Here is a 24,197-nt window from a genome sequence, read left to right on the forward strand (position 1 = left end):
TTGTGGTTTGAAGATTTAAACATTTGTTATAGAAGTTGGATCAGAAAATATGACCTATACAATTACTGCTTTGGGAGATTTATTGAGAATTTTTGTGGCCAGATAAATAAACACTATTTATAAAAAATTCTGTGGCTGCTCTGGAACATAGCTTGTTCTTTGAGGGTGCACAATGCAATATGTGCATTTATTCAACATCATTAATATTATCATTAAAATTCTTTATTTTCTTATTCATTTCTACATGGTGTGGCAACTTTCAAATAAAAGTTTCTCCAAATGTTTGTAAATTTCTAAATATTTCCTATGTGTTTTTAAGAAAATGATATCTATGTGTATGCATACATATACATCTCTATATTTGTGTACACACTTATTTTTATACACATGTAAATATATACATTAACATGTGTATTCTATATTATTTGACTTATACAGATTCTTTACTAGTCTGGCTTGTTAGGGGGAATGTCCATTTTTCTGGCCTCATAGTTCTATTTGGCAGGGCTTTTGCTACATTAATACTCCTGGCCTGCCACACCATTCCCATGGAAGGAAGGGTGAGCTAATGGAACGTTGGATTGGAGGATGGACTTAATCATGTTCTGTTACTTCCCAAAAAACCCATTGATTCTTGCCCATACTGTAGATAACAAGGGTAAGCTTTCCATTTGTCAAGCCCCTGAATGTTTCTCTCAGTTCCAAACTCATGAGGGAAACTTATTAGACTACGCACTGTACTCCCTCAAAATTAGTATTTTAAAATTACTTTAATTCTCTATTCATTTCCTTTCATTTGCTTTAAGAAACCTTTATCTACTCTTTAAGTTAATTTTTTTGTTATTTTGCTTTAGATTTGCCTTATGTAAACAATATATCATTGCTTATTGTATTAACATATAATAAATACTCATGTTTTTAAATGTGAACTTAAAACTATTTTCCCTTTGATAGAATTATCATATTAATCATATTACGTACTATAACAGATACTTTCATTTGCTCTTTTCTTTTCTGTGAGTTAAAATTATTATGCTTTTGGATTTCCCTTCCTATTTTACTGTGTGGGAGAGATTTACACTCATGTTTCCTGCATGTATTTTTTTATTGGGGTTTACTTTTAGTCTTCAGCACTATTACTTATGTTTCTCAGATTAAATAATTAAATGTCACCTGCTCTGACAAATGATAGATAGCATCAACATGTTTTCCTGCTGTCTGTGTGTCCTCTTACCTCCCTAGCTATTCTACTCTCCATTTTTCCATTCACCTCAACGTTGCTGTCAATTCCTGTTGTTTAGAGGGTATAATTTCAGTTTTCATAGATTGGAATGCAAAATATTTGGAAGGAATTTATGAAATAGTGTTTATGACATTGTGTGGAATTGCTACATCTATACTTAGCTGGTTTCAAAGACAATTGTCAGAATTGTGATCCTATTGTGCTACTAATGTTAAATTATCATTGCAAGCTGCACAAACCTGTGGAGGGTATATTCACCTATGCAGTCACTCCTAAACAATATATTATTTTTAGCTTATTTTTGAACTTTATATCAAAAATCTCATGTTCTACATCTTTCCTATTTTTTCTTTAGTTTAATACTACATTTTTGTGACTCATCTAGACTGATTTGTGTAGATATATATATATATATATATATATATATATAGATAGATAGATACATGTCTATTATAGTGTTGATACATATATTGTTGATGAGCACTCATCTAGACTGATTTGTGTAGATATATATATATATATATATATATATATATATGTCTATTATAGTGTTGATGAGCAATTTAGTATTTAAAAAAAATTAATGTTTATTTATTTTTGAGAGAGACAGAGACAGAGTGTGAACAGGGGAGGGGCAGAGAGAGGGAGACACAGAATCCGAAACAGGCTCCAGGCTCTGAGCTGTCAGCCCAGAGCCCGACACAGGGCGCTAACTCACAACCCATGAGATTGTGACCTGAGCCGAAGTCGGACGCTTAACCGACTGAGCCCCCAGGCACCGTGAGAACAATTTAGTATTGATGAACATTCGAGTTGTTTTTTTGTTGCTATTATAAAGAACGTCTCTACATTATTTGCAAAGCATTCTTGTACACAGCCTCTGATTCACATGTATGCATATGCAGGGATTATACCTCAGATGAAAACTGCCATGTCATAGGGTATGAATATGATCAACTTTGTAAGTGATATAAAATTGTTTCCCCAAGTTATTGTTCCAATTTACATCCCTCAGCAGTATGTGAAAGTTCTTTTTATACTACATTCTCACAAAAACAGTTTAAAATGCATATTGTTACTAATCTGTTCATGTGAAATTATATGTGATTATGGTTTTAATTTGTATTTCCATCATAACAAAAATGACATTGGACATCTTATTATATGTTTATGAACCACTAGACTTTCCTCTGCTGTGAAGTAAGTACCTATCATGTATCCATTCACACATTATGGGATTTCTTGATTTTTTTTAATAGATGTTCTTCAGATTTTCTATATATTTAATCTTTGTTGGCTTTATGTATTTGAATACCTTTCTCAGTTTGTGGCTTGTCTTTTTCTCTCTTTCATAAAAGAAATTGTTAATTTTAATGTGATATGAAATATGTCATTGTCCTTATAGTTTCATTTTCCTGTTTAGCTTAACGAAAATTTCCCTACCAAGGGTAGGATAGATAGTGTCCTACATTGTCTTTTAGAGGTTTTTAATGATTTGCCTTTCATAATCACATCCTCGATTTATCTGGAATCGATTTTCTTTATGTTGTGAGGTAGAGTTTCATTTCCTTTGGTTTTTATTTATGAAAACTAATTGCTCCCAAACCATTCATTTAAAGGTTTATTTTTCTCCCTACTGATCTGCAATGTCTTCTCTTTCATATATCAGAATTCTACATAGGCATGGATCTGTTAGAAGGGTCTCCATTTTGCTTTAGTTGTATATTTGTCTGTTGTACTAAATTGACTATTGCTGCACTGTTTCATATCTTGTATAAAACTATACATAGCATTATGTACATATAGTTATATACATAGAAAACATATATAGCCATAATATATTTTGATATTTGGTAGTGCATAGTGCCCACCTGATTTGATTTTTTTCTTTAGAAGTTTTTTATATTTTCAATGTAAATTTTACAGTTAGCTTGTGAAGTCTCATGAACAATTGAGCTAGATTTGTATTCAAATTCTAATGAGTCTGTGTTTTGAGGGTAAAGACATCTCTAAAAAATCTCTGAGTATGTTATGCCTTTCTGTTTCATTAGGTCTTTAATATGTTTAAATAATTTATATGTATATTGTGTTAGATTTATCCTCAATACATTATATTTTGTTGATATTCTAAGTGTTATTATTTTTCCCAATTGGATTTGCTGTTTTTGCTGGGTTGTAGCAATATGCTTTAATGTAGTATATTGATTTTATATCTATCCATCACGATAAACTCTTATTTATTCTATTAATTTATCTGTACATCCTTCTGAATTTGGTACATAGGTGATGACATTATCTTGGGATAATGCCATTTTTAATTTTTCTCATCAAATACTTCTACATCTAATTTTTTCCTGGTCTTATTGTCCTAGCCTGGCTAGGAAAAATAATGAAAGGGACCATCCTTGTCTTAGCTGATTTTAAAGGACATGTATTTACATTTCATTCATGTGTATGATACTTGCTGTAGCTTTTTATAGGTGCCCTTTGTCAGCTAAATGTATTTCCAGTTCGATAAGATATTTCATAAAAAATGGATAAGATCATATTCTTCAATTCCTGTTTTATATGTTTGAGTATATTAACATTGTTACTGTTCTATTTGGGATATTTCCAATATTGTATTATCTTATACGGTAGTTTGTTATTTATCTCTTGGTGGCTTGCTTTCTCTTTTGTGCACTGGATTTTGGGTTGAGAATTCATGTGTCCTGAGCACCACTTATGGAAAATTTTTGAGGCCTGTATTTAAACTGTTTTCTACAGAGAATATTGCTTCTTCCTCTGTCAGGCATTTAAGGGGCCAGTCACCCTAGATCTACTTTACACTAAATTTTCGACCTGACATGTCTTATACTCTACAGGGAGTGCTAATCCAGCCCCAAATCTACATGAGAGAAATTTGTGATAGGAATTCTCAGAAATCATTTTCTTTCCTGTAACTGTTCTTTCTTGCCCCATCACCCTGCGTCAAGATCGGACTGGAATAGCAGGATCAGCTTTTTGTTTATTTGTGTCCTCTTTTACCCCTGAGTGGGTCAGCCTTTCACTGCCATATTTTTATGACAAGAGGGTGTCACTAATGTGAGTTCCCATACCAAATAGGGGCCTCGCCTTTGTATCCAGACTCCTAGGATTGGCAAGGTAAAATCAGATTCAATACTTTCAGAGAGTAGCAGGTCAGGGCACCCTGCCCCATAGAATAGCAGTTTTTGTTACTTTCAGACTTCCAATTTGTGTTTTTTATATTGCTACAAGCTTTGCCATGCTGGAAATGACATACGATCACATTCTATCCAGCTTCTGGCAATTTTAAATGTTTAATACTAGGAGGGGTTTTTCTACACCTCTGGCACGGTTGAAGGTAGGGCATAATATGTCACCAGCTTTCTTTGCATCAAAATCGGTCATCTTTAAAATGTATCTTACTCTTTTCCCTCTTGTCCCTTCATTTCAGCCTTTTCTCTCTTTATAATTTTGCGATACCATTTTTGTGGAGGAAATGTCTTCTTGTTTCATATTAAATATGTTAAAAACATTTTGTAACATTTTCTCCCTTTTGCTGTAGCCAGTCATTTAAATAATATATTCATCTTCAAGTTTTATTTTTAAATGTGCTCTTTTTTTCTTCTTGTTCTAGTGCATATTTGAGTATTCACTTAACTTCCCCACCCCACCCCCAACTGCTGATCTCTTAACTGTGTGAAGTTCTGATTTGATTTGAAGTGATGCTACCCAGCACACAGATATATAGTTTGTAAATACTTCACTAGTTGTCTTCCTGATTTCTAATTGGATGCATTTCCCAGGCCAAGGTGCAGAGTATGTCTATGGTCACAGCACGTGACTTGTCCTGAGCTTCAGAGTCCTTTTGACATCCGCAAAGAACAGTTGAAGAGTTTGCAAAACCAGTATGTTCACAAATATGAAACAGCATTAACAGATGGAACATTTGTGAACTTCACCTAATTACTGATACACCCCACCCCCATCCATGTAAATGTACAGTAGCTGGTTGCACTAAATGTGGAAACAGTCTCAATATCTGTTCTAGGCTACAGAATGCTGATTTCTTTAGACCAGGAAGAAAGTATTTATTGCTCAAAAGAATATGCCTTAAGCTAATGTTTCATTGTGTTGTATAAAAACTTAAAAATGTATCCAAATTCTTTTATTTTTAATTTTTTTAATGTTTATTTATTTTTGAGAGAGAGAGAGAGAGAGCAAGCAGAGGAGGAGCAGAGAGAGAGAGGGAGATACAGAATTGGAAGCAATCTCCAGGCTCTGGGCTGTCAGCACAGAGCCCGATGCAGGGCTCGAACTCACCAGCCATGAAATTGTGACCTGAGCCAAAGGTGGACGCTTAACCAACTGAGCCACCCAGGAGCCCCCCAATTTATCCAAATTCTTAACTCTAACTCTGAAACAAGTGGGAACTGGGCATAAGATATTAATTGCCACCGAACCACTTTTAAGTTTTTGAGAAACTGAATGAACAATGATCTCATGGTTGTAAGAGCAGAGCAGTGAATCTTAAACATGAAACACAGAGTATACTAAATAAACCTTTATCCTCTTTCATTTTATCTATAAGACCCATAATTGCTTATGTCCCCAGCACTATGGTGGGTTTTTCTTTTCTTTCTTTCTTTTTTTTTTTTTTTTTGGTTTTGTTTTTATTTGCTTGTTTTTCTTGCACGGCTGTTACCTGTACTGTGTAGCAGTAAGCAGACAGGCTGCATGACACTGAGAGTTCATTACATTCACTATTAATCAAAAGCTCTTATTTCAGACAATATGTGAACAAACTCACTTTGAGTGCAGCCTCATTCCTCAGGATTATTTATTGTGATTGTTTTATCTATTCACCGAGAATCCTAATTTTCTTGGTTCTTCCCTGTATTTCACTGTCAGCCATTCTGACAGCTAGCACCTGTGCATATTCTGGTTATTCAAGTCTCTCCCTTATGAAACACAGCGATCCTGTCTCCTTACCCTTCTGACTAGACTATCTTCCTGAAAGTCTCTGGAGTTTACACAGTTTACTGAAAATAATTAAATTCTGTTTTGATTTACATGGAGTCAGGATAATATAATAAAATAACCACAGACCTAGAATCAGGATTTCAGGATTCCATTCTGAGTACTTCTATAAATCCTATGATCTAATTTCCAAACCTATCTGAATCCAAAAGCACATAGCCATAAGATGGGTGAATCAGGGAGATTTTTCAATTATTGTCAGCTACAGAATTCCGTGATATATTCATTCATTCATTCATTCATTCATTCAAACAGACATTTATTATCAGGCACTGTGCTAGGTGTTAGGAGTAATAATAATGTACTACATTAAGCCTTGTCATGTATTAACTGGGTTAATCCTAATATTCCCCATTTAATAGTTGGAGATACTGACACACACAAAACTTAATAATTTGACCAAGCTCACACAGTAGTAATAAGTGGCAGAGCTAGGATTCAAATCAAGGGTAACCAGTCCCAGAGATTATCCTTGTAACTACTGTGCTGCACTACCCGCAGCACAAAGTTGAGTAAGAGGAGTTTCCCTCCGCAAAGAGCTCACAGGCCACAGAGAAAGGCAGATACATAGACATAGAAGGTACTGTAACAAATGCGACACACCAATACTTACAATACGAAAAGTTGTTTGCCTTGACCTACCCACTTTGTTGTTTTACATGTAACACTTAATCCTTAGAACAAATCTTCAAGGCAGGTATAATTATCTTGTATTTTTATGTAAGGAAACTGCCCCAGGGAGGTTAACTAATTTTCCAAATACTCCAAAGTGACTGAGCTGGGATTAGAAATCATGTTTGTGTAATTCTAAATCCTATTTTTGTTACCCTCTGTCACACTCCATTGCATAAACAGAATCCTTACTTTAAAATTCTCTAAAGTTCATTTCTCTATTGTTATACTTATTCTTTCCACAAAATTAAAATTTTATTTTTTTAAATGTTTTTATTTATCTTTGAGAGACAGAGCACAAGTGACAGAGGGGCAGAGAGACAGGAGGCAGAATCTGAAGCAGGCTCCAGGCTCTGAGCTGTCAGCATAGAGCCTGTCACGGGGCTGGAACTCACAAACTGCAAGATCATGACCTGAGCCAAAGTCGGATGGTTAACCAACTGAGCCACCCAGGTGCTCCCACAAAATTAAAATTTTAAAGTAAAAAAAAAAAAAAAAAAAAGTTTGCCCAAATTTGACAACAGTGTAAGAGAGAACAAAATTATCATCCTTCATAACTTCTCAAAGAATTCACAAAGTAAAATAATGAGATTATCTAGAATCATTTGACCCTGAAGCCAAACAGTTGCTTTTAGCCTTTGCTTTTTGCCTGCCAGGAATTGAATCCATACAGTCCCCAAAATTTGGATACTTGGATCAGAGAAATACATCAGAACCTAAGAATTAGGGGATGTCATAGTGATAATTCCCTTATTTTACAAAAAGGGGAATCAACAGCTATAAGTTTATATTCTTTGTTCAAAGTTGTACGATTAGTTAAGTAATTGAATTAAAAATAGAATTCAGGTCTTCTGCCTTTCTGTCTCATACTCATTACCCTGTAATCTCCAAACATATATGTAAATTTTCAAAAAAATTATACATTTATAGGTAAGAAAATATAGACTGAATAATTGAGTATGGGGAGTGTTATTCAGGAATCTGTATGTTTAAAATGTTTCAACGATGATGAAAAACGATTCATTGATAATTCCCATTATACACATGAGAAGTTCTTTCAAAAATTGGTTTATTAGCATTATGTGTATGGGTAGAAATAAGGGGAAAGAGAGGGGAGGAAACGAAAAAGTAAAAACAAAGATAATGAGAAAGAGCAGTAATGGGTTAATGATGATGAGAAAGGGAGAGAGAATGAACACGAAAGAGAAGACGAGAACGAGTGGGTTTAGGAGGCGGAGCACATTCCAATGGGCAAAGGAAGTTTCCCTGGAATTTGGTCCCTATGTTCCATATGTATCTCCCATGACTCTGCTACATACTGCCTTTATGTATCCTATCTATACCATCCTAATTACTCCACACAATCACTCCCTTCACACGCATACATACACACACATACACAAAACATACAAATATGTTGAATGACAGACTTAAGAATATTTGACAATTCCTGCAAAGTGGATTAATGATACAGAAAAGACCCAAGAACCTTAACAATGTTGCTCCCATTCTATGGATGGTTTTCAGTGTTTGGTTAAAAAGAATTGAATTACATAAATTATTTTGCTTGAATTTGCTCATGAGGAAATATGCTGATAAAGTTGGACTTCAGGTAAATACAGGTCTATAAACTGTAGGTTTGTGCGAGGTTTGAACTTTCAAGATCAGCTTGAAGGATATATTCAGAAGAAGCCACCCTGTAGTTTTCAGAGTTTGGCTTTTGGGGTGGGTATTCCCAGAACGTGAATCTAGACGAGTATGTCGGAGAAATACCCACGTAAGTGTGCGACTTATAGATTTGTTTCTTTCCTGGTGTTTGCCATGGATTGTTTTCAACCTAGAGCATTTACATCCTATTAGAAATTGCTTTCTTACTGGTGGCTGATAGTCAAACTCTATTATACCTATAATTTTACGTATATAGAAATATATTTTTTGAAGTGATAAATGCCAACTTAGAAATAACTGTACCTATTATTTTATGTATATAGAAATATATTTTTTGAAGTGATAACATGCCAACTTAGAAATAACTGTAAACAAAACAAAATAAACAGACTCCCATCTAGCAAATACTTTTGCTCATGTATTAAAACAAGGGAATTGTTTCATCTTTCACTTTCAAAAAAAAAAAAAGGAATAATAAAAATAAGCACAGTTGCTTACTGCAGACGCATTTTGATTTTCCATGAACAAAAGGGTAAAAGATCACTCATAGACCCTTAACACTAAAATTCCTTTCAATACTAAGATAAAAGTATGGGAGAATACATTTAAGTTAAATTGGGAAGCACACTTACTAAGTAAAAATAGCCTCATTAAGTAAAAATAGCCTTGGCACACTAGTCATTAACTGAAGTGTATGTCTAAGATTTAAAACAAAGGACCAATTATGCCTCCTTCAATAGAAGAAATCATGTATTCCTTAAGTGCATGTTTAATAACACAATTTTACTTGAACTGAGGAATTATATAAACCACAAAATTAAATCTGAACTTTTTATGCCATGGAAGTCCCTAGGTGAAAAGAACAGGTTTAATTCTTATACTTTTATGTTATTCTACGGAAGAGAAATGTTTTATTTAAAAATATGGTTTTTTTAAAAAGAATAACATAAAAATATGTTTTCTGGGTGATTATCCATAGGTTTCTAATATTTAATGTTTGATACTTCATTTGAAGGATTTTTCCTTCAAATATCTTAGCTCCTCTTAAATTTCTTTTAGCTGGAGTTATTATCATTTTAAGCCTTTATTTTTCCCTTGCTATGACAAAACAGAAATAATCCAAGTAAACTCCATAGATGTAGGAAATAAAAATATTTAAATAAATATCTTAATATTCATATATGTATCTCTTAATAGTTCCATCATCTCGAAGTTATTCTTTGATGGTAAAGCTGGATCTATGTCAACCTATGAAAATTTATAAACTCCTATGTAATGGGGCCTTGACTTCTTCCTTCTTAGATACCCACCCTCCTTTATGTTTTCTTTGATGGTCTCCAGCTCACTGCAAGCCAACAGACCAAGAAGCGCCTTGTCCCTGAATCCTACGGTGCTAAGCAAATGCGGCCACTCTGTGTGAGACTCCTCTTTCCTTGATTTTCTTTAAAAAACTGTCAAATTCAATTTTATCCTCAGATTCCATCAGGGTCAAGTCCTCTTAGAAGCCTTCCATGATATCCTAGGGTTGTATTTGGTGACTTTATGATAACTCGTGTAGTACTTAATGATTGGTTTATCAAAGCACTTGCCACACTATTACAAACTACGTGTCTCTCTTGTCTTTCTGCTTTCCTTGAAGACCAGTATCTCAGGCTTTAAAACCTTGATGGTGTCATGGTAAGCCATAAGTAAATAGGTGAATAAATACATATATTAATGCAGATTTATTGAAGTGCTTCATTATTACTCTAGAAATGGCATACAAACTAGTACTTTATTTAACAGACAACAGCAATTGTTTTTTATACTCTGAATTATTTCAGATAAATGTTAATTAGCTTATAATAAAACATAAAGTACAGGATAGTAGCCTAAATCATAAACAAATGTGAAAGATGAGGTAAATGTAAAGTAAAGGTAAGGGCATAAAGTGGAGACAGAAATAAAAACTAATGTGATAATTATGAATTCAAATAACACTCATTTTTCTTCTGGTCCCACAATAGTACCTTACCCATTCCAACTCTGAATGCTGGGATATTCTCTTTATTTGAGGTAATATCTACATGTCTGTCATCTGCAATTTTTTTATAGTCTTAAATCCAGGATGTCTGCCTAATTTCCAAGGTTTTGTTGAAAACTTATGAATACACCAAGAAAACTGGCCATTTCCCTAGAAAGCATCCTCCTCCTCCTCCCTCTCTCCCCAGTGGCCCCCTCGTTTCAAGCTTTGATACAATTGTACTAAGTTATACTAATTGGTACATTCTTTCCCACATGTTTAGAGCTAGTTATATTGGAAGATAAAGTGCACATTTGCATAAATGAATATGTATAAGATGCAAAATAATGCACAAATATGTGCCTATGATTTATTGGATGAAAACTTAGTGCACAGTACACCCAAAAATATCTTTACTGTTTGACCATAGGAATAATACTAAATTCTATTTTACTATAAATTGTGTGTGCAAAATAATTTCTGATACCAGATAAATAATCAATATAAAATGACTGTCATGAGTGAAAATTGAAATAATGTCTAGGCTTCTTTTTACCTAAATCTGGTTGACTCTATATTTTTTTTCTGGTTAATTAATACCTCCCTTTGTTTGTGTCTGTTCTGTTCTTGAAAATGAACAAAGGTACTAAATATTTTAATCTCCTCAAACCTCAATATTCTTATCTGTAAAACAAATGGAATTAGTGTGTCCTCTCTTTGGGTGAAAGCACTATATAAATGTCAGATTATCTGTATTAAATCTACCTGAAAAGTTTGGTTAAAAAAATGGTATTGGAAGTAAATTCCTCAACATACTATTTACTTACTGTCTTGGGAGAAAAAAATATAATTGTTCCACAAATATAATATTTTCTTCTTTTGTCTAGTAGAATGACTCACTGGGAAAACACTAATCACTTAAATTCATTCAATCAACTACTAGTTTTTGGAGTCCCTCCTATGGACCAGGTGCTGCTGTATGTGACAAGAACACATCATTTTACAAAGGAAAGGAGAATCCCTTACTGAATAGAGCTTACATTGTAAAGTAAGTACATACATACAGAGAGAGAGAGAGAGAGAGAGATTTTTTCAACTACCTACAGTGAGCCAGACACCATAGATGTATATCATCTCATTTAATATTTACCCAAACCCTGATAATTATATAGTACTGCCCTAAACTACAGAATTGGAAACTGAGACTCAGAGGTAAATTGGTTTCTCAAGATCTGAAATCCCAGTAAATTATATAGCAGGCATTAAAATAAGAAATATCTGAGTATAAGGCCTATATTTTCAAAACAGTTACTACTAACTGAAAGAATACACATAAATAATGGTTGTAGAACAAACAGCTTCTGTCACGAGATCAGAGAACCCTACCCCTTTTACGGATGGCTTTCATTTTGAAGGGTTAGGTCTTTCAGGCTTTCCTGATTTCTAATATCTGGGATTCTGCTTCTCCATAGAGATCTACGTTACTTTATTAGTCTATGATACTTTCTAAATTTTCCAGATTTCTAGATTTAGCTTGCAATGAGTCAACATTGCTGATTTTCTACACTCTAGTCTCTCCTTTCCAAACCAGATCTTCATAGGTTTCTGTTTTTCCCAATTAAGTTGAATCTATGAGCTTTCTGGAACTCATTCATTCTTCTAGTTTTTAATTAACAATAAAAAATATGGGACTAGAGTCTTCTAGGCTGCTTCTAGGAATGGAATAAAGATGCAGTTAAAATGGAGAATCTGTTCAACTCTAATCCACTAGTTCCCTCTGGCTTAGCTAATCAACCGGTTTAAATTTTTTTCTTGTTTTGTGTGTGTATGTGTTTTAATATCTCCAGGTCTGGTTATGATAAGGGTCATAATTCCTTTTTATTAGTTTAGGTTTTTTTTTAATTTGACAAGAAATATGTCTACATACATATATATATATATGTATATATACACACACAAGGAAATTTATATATAGATACAATTATACGTCAATACAAAAAAAAAATAAACAAAAATACAGGTAAAGACAAGGAGAATAATCACCTACAAAATCTCCCTACCCAGAAACAAGCTTTTGCGTAGAATCTTAATATCCTAAAAATTTCTTCCTATCTATAGACTTTCTGTAAGTAATTCAAAATTTACTGATTTATTCAATTAATTGACTAATTCAATGTATAAAGTAAATTAATTTTGCTAATCCTTTCACTAAATTGTTGTTTAATCAAACTGAACAGAAGTCCGCATCAAAGTGCTATAGGTACAAAGTATGTGAGGTGTGGCAAACATGTTACTTATTGTATGTGTGTGATATATATAGTGTGATATATATGGTGATATACATATAGTAATATATACATAGTAAATGTGGCAGACATTTTAGATAAATAGTAAAATATGAAACATTTCTAACTTGAAGAGAACCTAAATCCCTTTCTCAAATTAACTTACCACATAACTGAATCTACCAGAGCTTATGAAAATTTATTACATTTCATCTTGAGCCCCATTTGGGAAAAGGGACAAAGTTTCTCTTCAAATTATAACTCACAAAGCTACTGCAATTCTATATGCACATCATATTGATTAATAACAGTGAAAAGAAGCGCTGCCTTCAACCTGGCACGATTCTATCTTCAGGGAATCCTCAGGTTATCAGGAGATGTGCGGTTTCGTGCTGGTAACATAGACCACTGTGCTCAATTTGGGGATTTGACAAACTAAAGTTTATTCAGTAGGCTTTGGCTAATTTCCTTTGGGAAATCAGCTCAGTAAAATCCATAGATAGTGCTCAAATTTTGACTTTTAAAGGGACAAATTCACAAAATTAACACTTTCCACACCTCTTCATAACCAGAAACACATGTGGGTATACCCTGACAGACCTATACGACTTAGAACTCGCTGGTATATGTGTGACATAACTGTTCCAAAGTAAGGCAAAACTTAGGTCTTGAACAGAAGTCTGAACACTACTCATCTCTTACATAAACTCTTGGTCCCACAGATGTACATCGAATTGATCAATCAGTATTAAACACAATTTTTCATAGCACATTTAGGAAAAGGTAAGCTCTCAAAGGTATAATTTAGAAAGGAACAGGAGACAAAACTGATTGTTGAAAATCATTAAAAAGTCTTTTGGGTCCATTTTTAAAAAAGATATGAGCTATGTTAATATTATGTTGGCACCAATATTTCCATTTATGACCGTACTTTAACTGAAATTAATTCTTTAAGAAGATAGTCTGTAGTTATAACTTAAAAAACACCTCCTTAACTTTTTTTTTTCCTACTTTCTTCTTTTCATTCCCGTTCTCCTTCTAAAATTTAATTAACGGTGATTAACAAAGTCTTCTTCCCTACCTATCATAACGGCAGGAAGCAAACCTCTGCCCTTTGCTGCAGAGGGAGAAATTCTTTGGTGTCTATTCTTCCGTGTCTGCACCCCACAAACCTACTGAAGCATCCTTTTTGGCTGATGGAACATCTCTAAGCCTCTGCTTCAAACTTTCTTGCTCCTGTCCTGTGTTGAAAAACAATTCTCCATAAGTTACTTGTGTTTCTGCACATCTTGGAAGCAGAGACAATGAATGCTTTTGTTCTTGAGTATCTTTTCAAGAATGCTTGTACAGTGAACATTTGTGAAAGACAGAAGTAGTTCTCCCTATGGAGCAAACAGCAGGTTTGTTTACAGTCCAGGATAATAAAGATAATTTCTCCCTCTGCAGCAAAGGGCAGAGGTTTGCCTGCTGCCGTTATAAAAAAATCAAGTTTCCTAAGCTCAGGGAGCTTCAGCTATGACATAAACCCACTGCGTGTGTACATGTCACCTGGCCGTCATCATATCACCCTGTAGTAACTGGAGCATGGGGAACTAATGCAAAAAATGACAATACTCTGGTTACTGTTATTACTGTGAGTAATAAACTGCCCTTTGTTTTCTGCCAGCGTCCGTGAAATTGTGGCCGATTTTTCACAGTTCTTGACATCTTGTTTCCCCAGTTTCTGTCCTTCTGCTTTATAAGATCTTCTCCACCCAGATCCCTTAGATGATGACTCATTTGGTTGGTATATCTTTCTTTCAATTCAGTTTCTCTCCACATTTCTGCTGCCTTAGTTGACCTTTCTGTCTAAGGTTCCCACTTCTCCAGGAAAAAAGAAGATCTGATTTAATGATAAGTGAGAATAAATTAAAGGCAGAGGGATAAAAAGGATGAAAGAGAAAGTACGGATACAAAGGAAAGTGTAGGTTATACATGGACTATGGGCCCATGAGAACCCATACGACAGCTGGGTTTTCAATTCTACTCCAATTTGGGACATCACTGTAGAGACCGATTATGTCTGGGGGCTGAGGAGCTGCATTACTGGGTGGGGTGCCCGTTCAGATAAATACAGTTAGTGATAAAATAATCATCATTTCTTCCTTCAGAGAGTTCCAGAGGAATGAGCAGTAGCTCTACACGTAGAAATTTACTAAATGTAGATTTCCAAGTCATGTACCCCACAGATTTTGATTCAGCTGAGTTGAGTGGGGGCCCCGAATTTTTCATTTTCAGTGAGTTTTTTGGTGAATCTGCTAAAGTTTGTCTACAGAACATTCTTTGAGAAACTCTGCCCCAGACACTGCCTCTTGATCTGGTATTATGCCTATTTTCTCAGTCTCAAAGAGATAGTTCAACCCCAAATATATAGATTAGTCAGTGACAAATGTTAGTTGATGGCAGTGATTTGCCCTGGCAGACACTCAATTGCCAGGTGTGTTTTGATAGTTATTTTTTGGCTCATGAAATTGAAAGATTCACATTAATATGAAAAAAAAAACCTGCTTAAAGTGTTTTAGATTATATTTGGAATGATTCCTTCTTTTAATGAGGTATACATTATTAGCAATGGCTATATCCAGAAGAGTGCATACATAGAATAAAAAAAAAAAAAAAGAAGCTGTAACTTATCAATACCTTTGGTAAATACTATTATCCCAAAATTATTCTATTTGAGTAATTTAAATAATGTAAAAATTTTTGAAGGACTAAGGGGGTATTTTAGAAACGTACAGGCTATTTCAGTTATTACTATTGAGATCATAAGATATAAAATAGGATATTAGTGAAAAATATCTTAATCATTGTTTGAGATGCATTTAGAGAGGGTGAACCATGGCATTGGTAGCTCTGCAGGTATTTCTTAATATTCTAACTTCCTACTATTGATACCCTCGGGAACACTCTTTATTCATTTTCTCAATATTTTTCAAACGAAATAGAATTAAATGACCCAAGTAATCAAAGTATCACAGCACTAGCTCTTCTCTTTGAGTACAGACCAACATACTTAATTTCCATTGGGTTTGATTGGGAGTTTCATGCTTCAATTTAACCAGAATACACCCAGGTGAAGCTCATGAGAAAGAAGAAAATGCCATGTGTCTACAGTACTCTAGATATAAAGGTACCATACTTTACAATGCCAGAGACTACCATGATACTGGAAATGTTTCCATCTGTACATCAAACTGAATTATCGTGGGATTACTTGGGACAACTAATGTTACATAAAACAATTTGGTCAATCTTCTAACATGTCCACAGTTTCACTGTCAATAGGTGGTCTTTATCAATAACAGCACCTCTTAAAAAAACAGCAACTTAAATTTCAGACAGTGTATTTCAGATGTTTATCTTTTCTTGAGAGTTATGCGGATAAAAGATGACAGGACTTACAGTTTACGACAACTTTTACTTTTTTCACGTCTGGGAATGACACATCATTTTCCGCACTGCATTCATATTCTCCAGCCTGGTCCCTTGTAATTCCATAAATGTCCAAATATTGTCCATTTTCAAATGGTTTTGCTACAAGAAAAAAAATACAGCATGTTTAATTATAGCCGCCTGAGGCTTCATTCAAATAAAATAACAATCTCATGTCTTCCTATTAGATACTGCTGACAAAACAATCCCAAGTGAAACTGGGGAATTATTAAACCCTTTGTTCTCCTATGTTCAGAGGAAAAGTCAGAGAAAAAAGCAGAAACTGAACAAGGGATACTATAACAACTGTTTCCCCAGAACAGGATGTACATGTGTTCTTTTTAATTGATTGTGGTCTCCTAACCTCGTCACACATCAAATAGAGCTCTGCACATTTCTGTAATTGAGTTCAACAACCTTCTAGCAGTGTAGATGAAATTCACTAATATGGCTTGGTACATATTGACTTTTATACAGTGTAAGCTAGCAACTTGACACTTAACCTAACTAAATGTTGCTTTTCTTTTGGGGAAATTTCATACTCATTCCCAAGGTTTCAAGCCAGATGGCTTGATAAGAGTATAGAAATACCTTAAACCATTGCCACATTTCAGTTTCCCAAAATTACTATTTTTTTACGAGAGGCATACTGCATATGCTATATATAACTGATATGATAAACCTCAGAAACAAGATATGATTCTCAAACTAAGGGTTAGGTAGTTATAAAAACTAAATTAGCTTCATTTTTTAATATTCTAGGGAAAACATTCTTATTTGACTAAAAATAGCACTAGAGTAAAAATATAAAAACAGGGGCGCCTGGGTGGCGCAGTCGGTTGAGCGTCCGACTTCAGCCAGGTCACGATCTCGCGGTCCGGGAGTTCGAGCCCCGCGTCGGGCTCTGGGCTGATGGCTCAGAGCCTGGAGCCTGTTTCCGATTCTGTGTCTCCCTCTCTCTCTGCCCCTCCCCCGTTCATGCTCTGTCTCTCTGTCCCCCAAAAAATAAATAAACGTTGAAAAAAAAAATTAAAAAAAAATAAAATAAAAACATAATCACAGATAAAAAATATGCAAATGAATGAAATTTGAAAAAAAAGTACTCTTTTTTGAAATAATAGAATTTGTATTTGTTCGAAAGCAGAGACTCCTCAGGCAGGAAGGATCCTGATTATCAGAGATATGGCAGGGGAAGAATGGGCCTCTGTGAATTTCCAGAGGGGGGTCTCTTCTCCCTCCTTACACAGGTCTTGAAAAATCACATTTTACTGCATACCAAAGAGAATTGGAAAATCCCATTAAATGGTCTGTTTTGAAAAGTCAACCTTATTTTTGTTTCCATCTTACTCTCTTGCCAAAACTACTATAAAGCTGTAGAAGTTAGAAAACTAGTAAGAAGATTCAGTTTTATAGGAATAAAGTATTATGAAACTTAGGTGTGGTGCTCCAAATCAAAAATCTTTATCAATTAACAAAAATGTTTTTCCTGTGGGCTCCCTTCTCTGGGCCTATATTAGTCACTAAACTGCTTGCCGTCAGGTAAATATGACTTGGTTAATTGAAACCTGTACTATTTAGAATACATATGATTAAGTAATCTCTCCATTTATCTGGCTGACCCTAAGTTGTACACAGGGAAGAGTTATACTTCTAAGATGATAGTTGGCTGATATGCTATTTCAGGTACGCCGAGGTGAGTTTACAAAAGCAGCATGTGTCTTCAAATCCATAGTCTTAAAATCTGATTTTATAAGTATAAAATTTTTAATTTTTTTTTAACATTTATTTATTTTTGAGACAGAGAGAGACAGAGCATGAACGGGGGAGGGTCAGAGAGAGAGGGAGACACAGAATCTGAAACAGGCTCCAGGCTCTGAGCTGTCAGCACAGAGCCCGACGCGGGGCTCGAACCCACAGACAGTGAGATCGTGACCTGAGCCGAAGTCAGACGCTTAACCGACTGAGCCACCCAGGCGCCCCTTTTATAAGTATTTTTTAGCTCAACCTAATGCCCTTGTATGACTCCATCCACTAATATAATATTTTCTATTCCTTCCTTTTTATCTTATTTTCACCCTTACAATGAAGATAATCTAGGTTTAAATGTGTTTATAAAAACTATTGAAACATAGGGAGGACAAAATCCTTATTCACATTCAAGAATTTTTTTCTTTTTTTAAAATCTTTTTTAGTCTTTATTTTTGAGAGACAGAGAGGGAGAGGGAGGGAGACAGTGTGAGTGGGGGAGGGGCAGAGAGAGAGGGAGACACAGAATCTGAAGCAGGTTCCAGGCTCTGAGCTGTCAGCACAGAGCCTGACGCGGGGCCTAAACTCACGAACTGCAAGATCATGACCTGAGCTGAAGTCAGACAGTTAACCGACTGAGCCACCCAGGTGCCCACAATCAAGAATTTTTAAAGTATAACTTGAATTATAAAGTAAGGGATATTAAATGAAAATTAAAGTATGGGTAAAATTGATATATTATACCATAATTAAATAACTTAGTTGGCCAGTAAAAAATGAAGACAATCATGTATAAAAAGGTAAAAAAAAAATTGTGAAACTTTTTAAAAACAAATTTAAAAGGGTCTAACTTATTTTCAATATTAAAGTGTTTCATGAATATTCCTATTTCACATCTATTGAATGTTCATCTCTGGGATATATATCTATAGTCAGTGGTCTGAAAACATCATTGAAAGATAGCTTTCAACTTTGAATTTCTGATACGGATCACAGGCTGGGATAGGTCCTTCTAGCCTGCTGTCTCCTTAGACATTTCATCTTTCTGCTGCCAGGATACTTTATCTTCCAATTTACCCTGATAACTTCTCATCTTTCAGGTCTCTGAATAAGCAATATTTCCTCATAGAAACCTTTCCTGATTTAGTCACTACTCAATCTAATAGTTCCATGTTACATACTTTCAAAAATAAAACAAAAAATCCTGCACTAATATTATGTGGCAAATACATGCTTGCTACTGTTTACTTAATTATTAGGAACTCTTAAATTAATTCTGTTTTTGTTATACTATAAGTTCTGTGATATAAAAGGCTACATTTTATTCCATGTTTAATATGGGCTTTGTGACATTTGTTGACTATATCATTAATGAAAGATAACATGATAGAAAGTCCATGAAATATAACATTTCATTTTCTCTGCCTTCTCCAGCAGATTAATTTTCTTACTCCAATAATTATTAACCATGACACCAGCAATAAAAATAATAATATTTACCTGTTATTGATTCTTTATTATGTGTACAGTACCATGATAAATGCTTTTCATTATGAATTCCTCAGTTAACCTTAGATACGTGTATCAGGTAGAATCTGTTATATGGAATAAAACTCTATATGGTTAAAGACGTTAAATACTTGTTAATGGACCTAGTGACAGATATGAAATTCAGAATTCCAAAACCTACGTGCCTGATCTGTATCCCACTGAAATGCTGCATTAATTTTTTCATTTGTAAATGGTAATAATGAAAATGCTTAGTGTAAGAACTAAATCAGGGCATATGTGTGTTGTCCTTCCTCTTAGAACTATAAAGCACTATCTGGATGCTATTTTAATTTTTGAATTATTAGTTTTCCTTGTATTACTTTTCCGTAGCTGCCATAACAAAAGACCACAAATTTACTTGTTTAAAACCATATGAGTTTATTATTTTCTGTAGAGTAGAAGTCCGGCACAGGTCTATAGTAATTGGAATAAAGGATCTTCCAAAAACATTCATGTCCTCAGCATTTGGGTCTGTGACTCTACTAGGTTTCTTGCACAAAGGGACTTTGAAAATGTGTTAAGTACCTTGAGATAAAAGACTATTATGGATGGCTAAGTCTAATCACATGAGTCTTTAAGTGTAGCAGGTGGAAGGGTGGGTCAGTGAGATGTGACATGAGAGGACACTAGTGCTGACTTTGAAGATGGAGAAAGTGGAACATGAGCAAAGGAAACCTCCGTCCTCTGGAAACTGGAAATGGCTCTCAGCTGACAGCAAAAAATTGATTCTCTAGAGCTTAAAAAAAAAAAAGAACACATCCTGTCAATACTTTGCTTTTAATCCAGTGAGATCCAGATTTCTGAACCATAAAGGTATAAAAGAGAAGTGTTTTAAGCCACTAATTTTGTAGTGATTTGTTATAGCAACAATATAAAACTCAAATAGGGTCTCCTTGGACTAAAATCAAAGTGTCAGCAGTGCAGGATCCCTTTCTGGAGGCTCGTTTGCTCATTCAGGTTGTTGGGAGAATTAAGTTTCTTGCTCATGGTACTGAAATTCTCATTTCCTTGGTGGAGGGCTATTCCTAGCTTCAAGAGGCTCCCTCATTCCTTGGCTCATAGCCCCTTCCAAGCCAGCATATGGTGGGTCAAGTCTTCTTCCATTTTGAATGCCCACTGCTTCTTCTCCAGTTGCATCTCTCCAAACAGCTCTTCTGCCTTCCTCTTCTAGTTTTAAGGACTCATGTGATTAAACTGAGTCCATCTGCCCAATCCAAGATAATCTTCTCATCTCTAGTTCTTAACTTCAATCACATCTGCAAAGTCTCTTTACTATGTACGGTAATGTAGTCACGGGTTCCAGGGATTGGGACATGGACATCTTTGGGGGCCTTTATTCCGCCTACCACACTTCTTCATTAGACTCTGCAATTATTTTGCACATACAAATTGTGATTTGCCTATAATTTCCAAAGATAGCGGGAAAAGAAAATGTATGGTCAAATTGATAAAGTTGCTGAGCTCATTACTATCTCTGAAAAATATGAGTGAAGTTCAGAAAAATAAACTTAATTAAGACATTCTTTTAGAAGCAAATAATTTTCAGGAGAATGTACTGCAAATCTAACAGGGAATGTGATTCAGGGGTGTTGTTAGAGCACAAAAGTAGTGGGGTTTGAAGAAGCAATGAGAGGAGGGTGTATGGGCAGATAAATTATAGAAGCTGCCTACTGAAATGACTGCAACAGAGGTTTCAGAAGCAAACAAAACCCCAGTAAATAAAAACTCAGCATTTTGATTTGTTTTGTTGCATATTTACGCATATTTAGTACCAGACAGTACTAAAGGAAAGTTCTTAAGTCAGCTCACAATAGTTTCCTTCCTTCCTGCCTGGCTTCTCTCCTTCCATTCAAATGACATTATTTGTGCCAAGATCACTGACCAGTGGACAAACTGTTTCCATTTCAAAGAGCTTATCATTTATTATGGAAACAAAAGTATAAGCAGGCAATTTCAGTAAAGTAATAATAGTAAATATATTTGAAGTAAATATAGATGCTATGCTGTTATAATTGTGCTGTTAAAGCTTCAAGAAAAAATTGGAAAAATTTGGTCAGGTGAAAATAATTGTAGTGCTACAGGTAAAAATGTAACAAATTTGAATATTTTAATATTTTTTTTACATTTATTTATTTTTGAGAAACAGAGTGAGACAAAGCATGAGTGGGGGAGGGGGCAGAGAGAGAAGGAGACACAGAATCTGAAGCAGGCTCCAGGCTCTGAGCAAGCGTTCAGCACAGAGCCTGATGCGGGGCTAGAACCCACGAACTGTGAGATCATAACCTGAGCCGAAGTCGGACGCTCAATTGACTGAGCCACCCAGGTGTCCCACAAATTTGAATATTTTAAAATATTGTATTAAAAAATAACTCTGGAATTCTGCTTCCACGTACATTTAGGAACAAAAATCAGACCTACCTTCTTGCCATAAACCACTAGAGAAATGGGTAAAATACATAAAACATCTCTTTTCAGATATTAGACAATAGGTGGCACAAGACTGATCCCGGAAGCAAATAAGGTGAGCCCCAAATTGATCTCCATAACTTGTATACATAGGCAATTTTCAGACCCTAGACTTAAGAAAACTTTTTGAAAACCAGAGCCTAGTAATATTGAGTTGAGTGAAGAAAGACTGAAGTTCCAGCAGGCCACGGGGGCTGGATCTAGTGGTAAAGAGTTCTGAAGAGAAGTAACATATAGGGACCAAAAAACACAACCCAACACAACACAACAACAACAACAACAACAACAACAAAACACTAGAGAAATCAACATGTGCTTCCTTGTCTTTACTTCAGACTAGGCTGTACATGTGTCGGGAGAAATCTCAAAACATTTGAAAAAAATAACTGGAGATTTTGGAAGTTGTGGGAATAATAAAGAATGAAAATCAGTTAAATTAAAAATGGACAATTAATAGGGAGAATTAATGAAACCAAAAGCTACTCTTTCAAAAAAAATCATTGAAATGTATGAAACTTAGACTGATAAAGAATAAAAAGAAAGACAACACAAATTTCCAGTTTCAGAGATGAAAAAGAGAACATTGCTATTGTTATAAGAATGACTGAATGGCCACTAAGCAAATATTAAGAAAAACTACCTACCATTTAACTCAACAATTTCAATTAAATGGGCAAATTCCTTGAAAGGCACAGAAATTGAAACTGATTTAGAAGAAATAGAAAATCTGAATATTCAATATATATCCAATAATAAGAAATTGAATTTGTAATTTATAAAATTACCAACAAAGAAAACTAAAGGGTCATGTTTATTAAGACTGTAAGAAAGAGGGGCACCTGGTGGTTCAGTCAGTTGAACGTTGGAACTGTTGATTTTGGCTCAGGTCATGATCTCAAAGTTTTGACATGGAGCCCTGCATGGGGCTCCCTGCTGAGCATGGAGTCTCCTTCGGATTCTCTCTCTCTCTCTCTCTCTCTCTCTCTCTCTTCCCCCTCTCCCCCTCCCCACTTGCACTGTCTCTGTCTCGCTCAAAATAAATAAATAAACATTAAAAAAATTTTAAGAAAGAATACCATATATACAAATTCCTTCTGAAATGGAGGAGGAGGAAATCTCCCAATTCATTTTATGAGGCTAGCATTACCCTTAATATCTAAACTAAAGATGTCAAAAGAAAGAAAAAAAAAACCCTCATAAGCATAGACACAAAGATACTTTATCAAATATTGAGTAAACAAATCCAGTAATATTTAAAAATGATAAAACATCACAACCAAATATCGTTCATCCCAGGATTGAAAGGCTGGTTGTACAACTGAAAAAAATTAAACAATGTAATTCACCATATTAAGAACAACAACAAAAATATGAGTATCTCTAGATGTAGATAAATCATTGAAAAAATCAGTATTCATTTATGAAATAAAAAGTTTCTGGAAACTGAGAATTGAATGATACTTTCTCAGCCTAACAAAAACTTCTGTGAAAACCCTACGTCTGACCTCATATTTTATGATATAAGGGTAAATAGTTTCCCATCCAAAATGAGAGGCAAGGCAAGATTGTCCACTCTGATCCATATCTCACGTCTTTATAGAGAAAGTAACTCAACAATCACCATTGCCCTAAATGTGAATCACAAAACTATAAATATTCTAGAAAAAAACAAAGGAGAGAATCTTGGGCTAAGCGTACTTAGATATGATACTAATAACACAAGCCATATAAGAAGGTGTTGATAAACTGAATTTCATCAAAAGTAAACAATGTTTGCTGTGCAAAAAACACCATTAATTAATTGAAACCCACATAATGGGTGAAAACATTGTAAATTACATATTAGAGAACTTGTATCCAAAATATACAGGGACTCTCCAAACTCAGTAAAAACATACAATCTAATAAAGAAATGGACAAAAAATTTAAACAGATACATTATTGAATAAAAATACTTAGATAGTAAATAGGTATGTCAAAAGATAATGAACATTATTAGTCATTAAGAATGTTAGGAAAAGCGGAGCACCTGGGTGGCTCAGTCCGTTAA

At 34.6% G+C, this 24,197-nt stretch overlaps 1 protein-coding gene across 3 annotated transcripts in view; it reads right to left on the reverse strand.

The window, feature by feature from the left end:
• NEGR1 (neuronal growth regulator 1) overlaps positions 1 to 24,197 on the reverse strand; it is an 851,294-nt gene that overhangs the window by 258,964 nt on the left and 568,133 nt on the right. For all 3 annotated transcript variants that reach the window (XM_045477845.1, XM_045477846.1, XM_045477847.1), the window contains exon 4: positions 16,355 to 16,486. In XM_045477845.1, the coding sequence (XP_045333801.1) occupies positions 16,355 to 16,486 (132 nt within the window). The remainder of the gene's footprint in view (positions 1 to 16,354; positions 16,487 to 24,197) is intronic.

The sequence above is a fragment of the Leopardus geoffroyi genome, chromosome C1 (assembly GCF_018350155.1).
Source record: "Leopardus geoffroyi isolate Oge1 chromosome C1, O.geoffroyi_Oge1_pat1.0, whole genome shotgun sequence".
Taxonomy (NCBI): Eukaryota; Metazoa; Chordata; class Mammalia; order Carnivora; family Felidae; genus Leopardus; species Leopardus geoffroyi.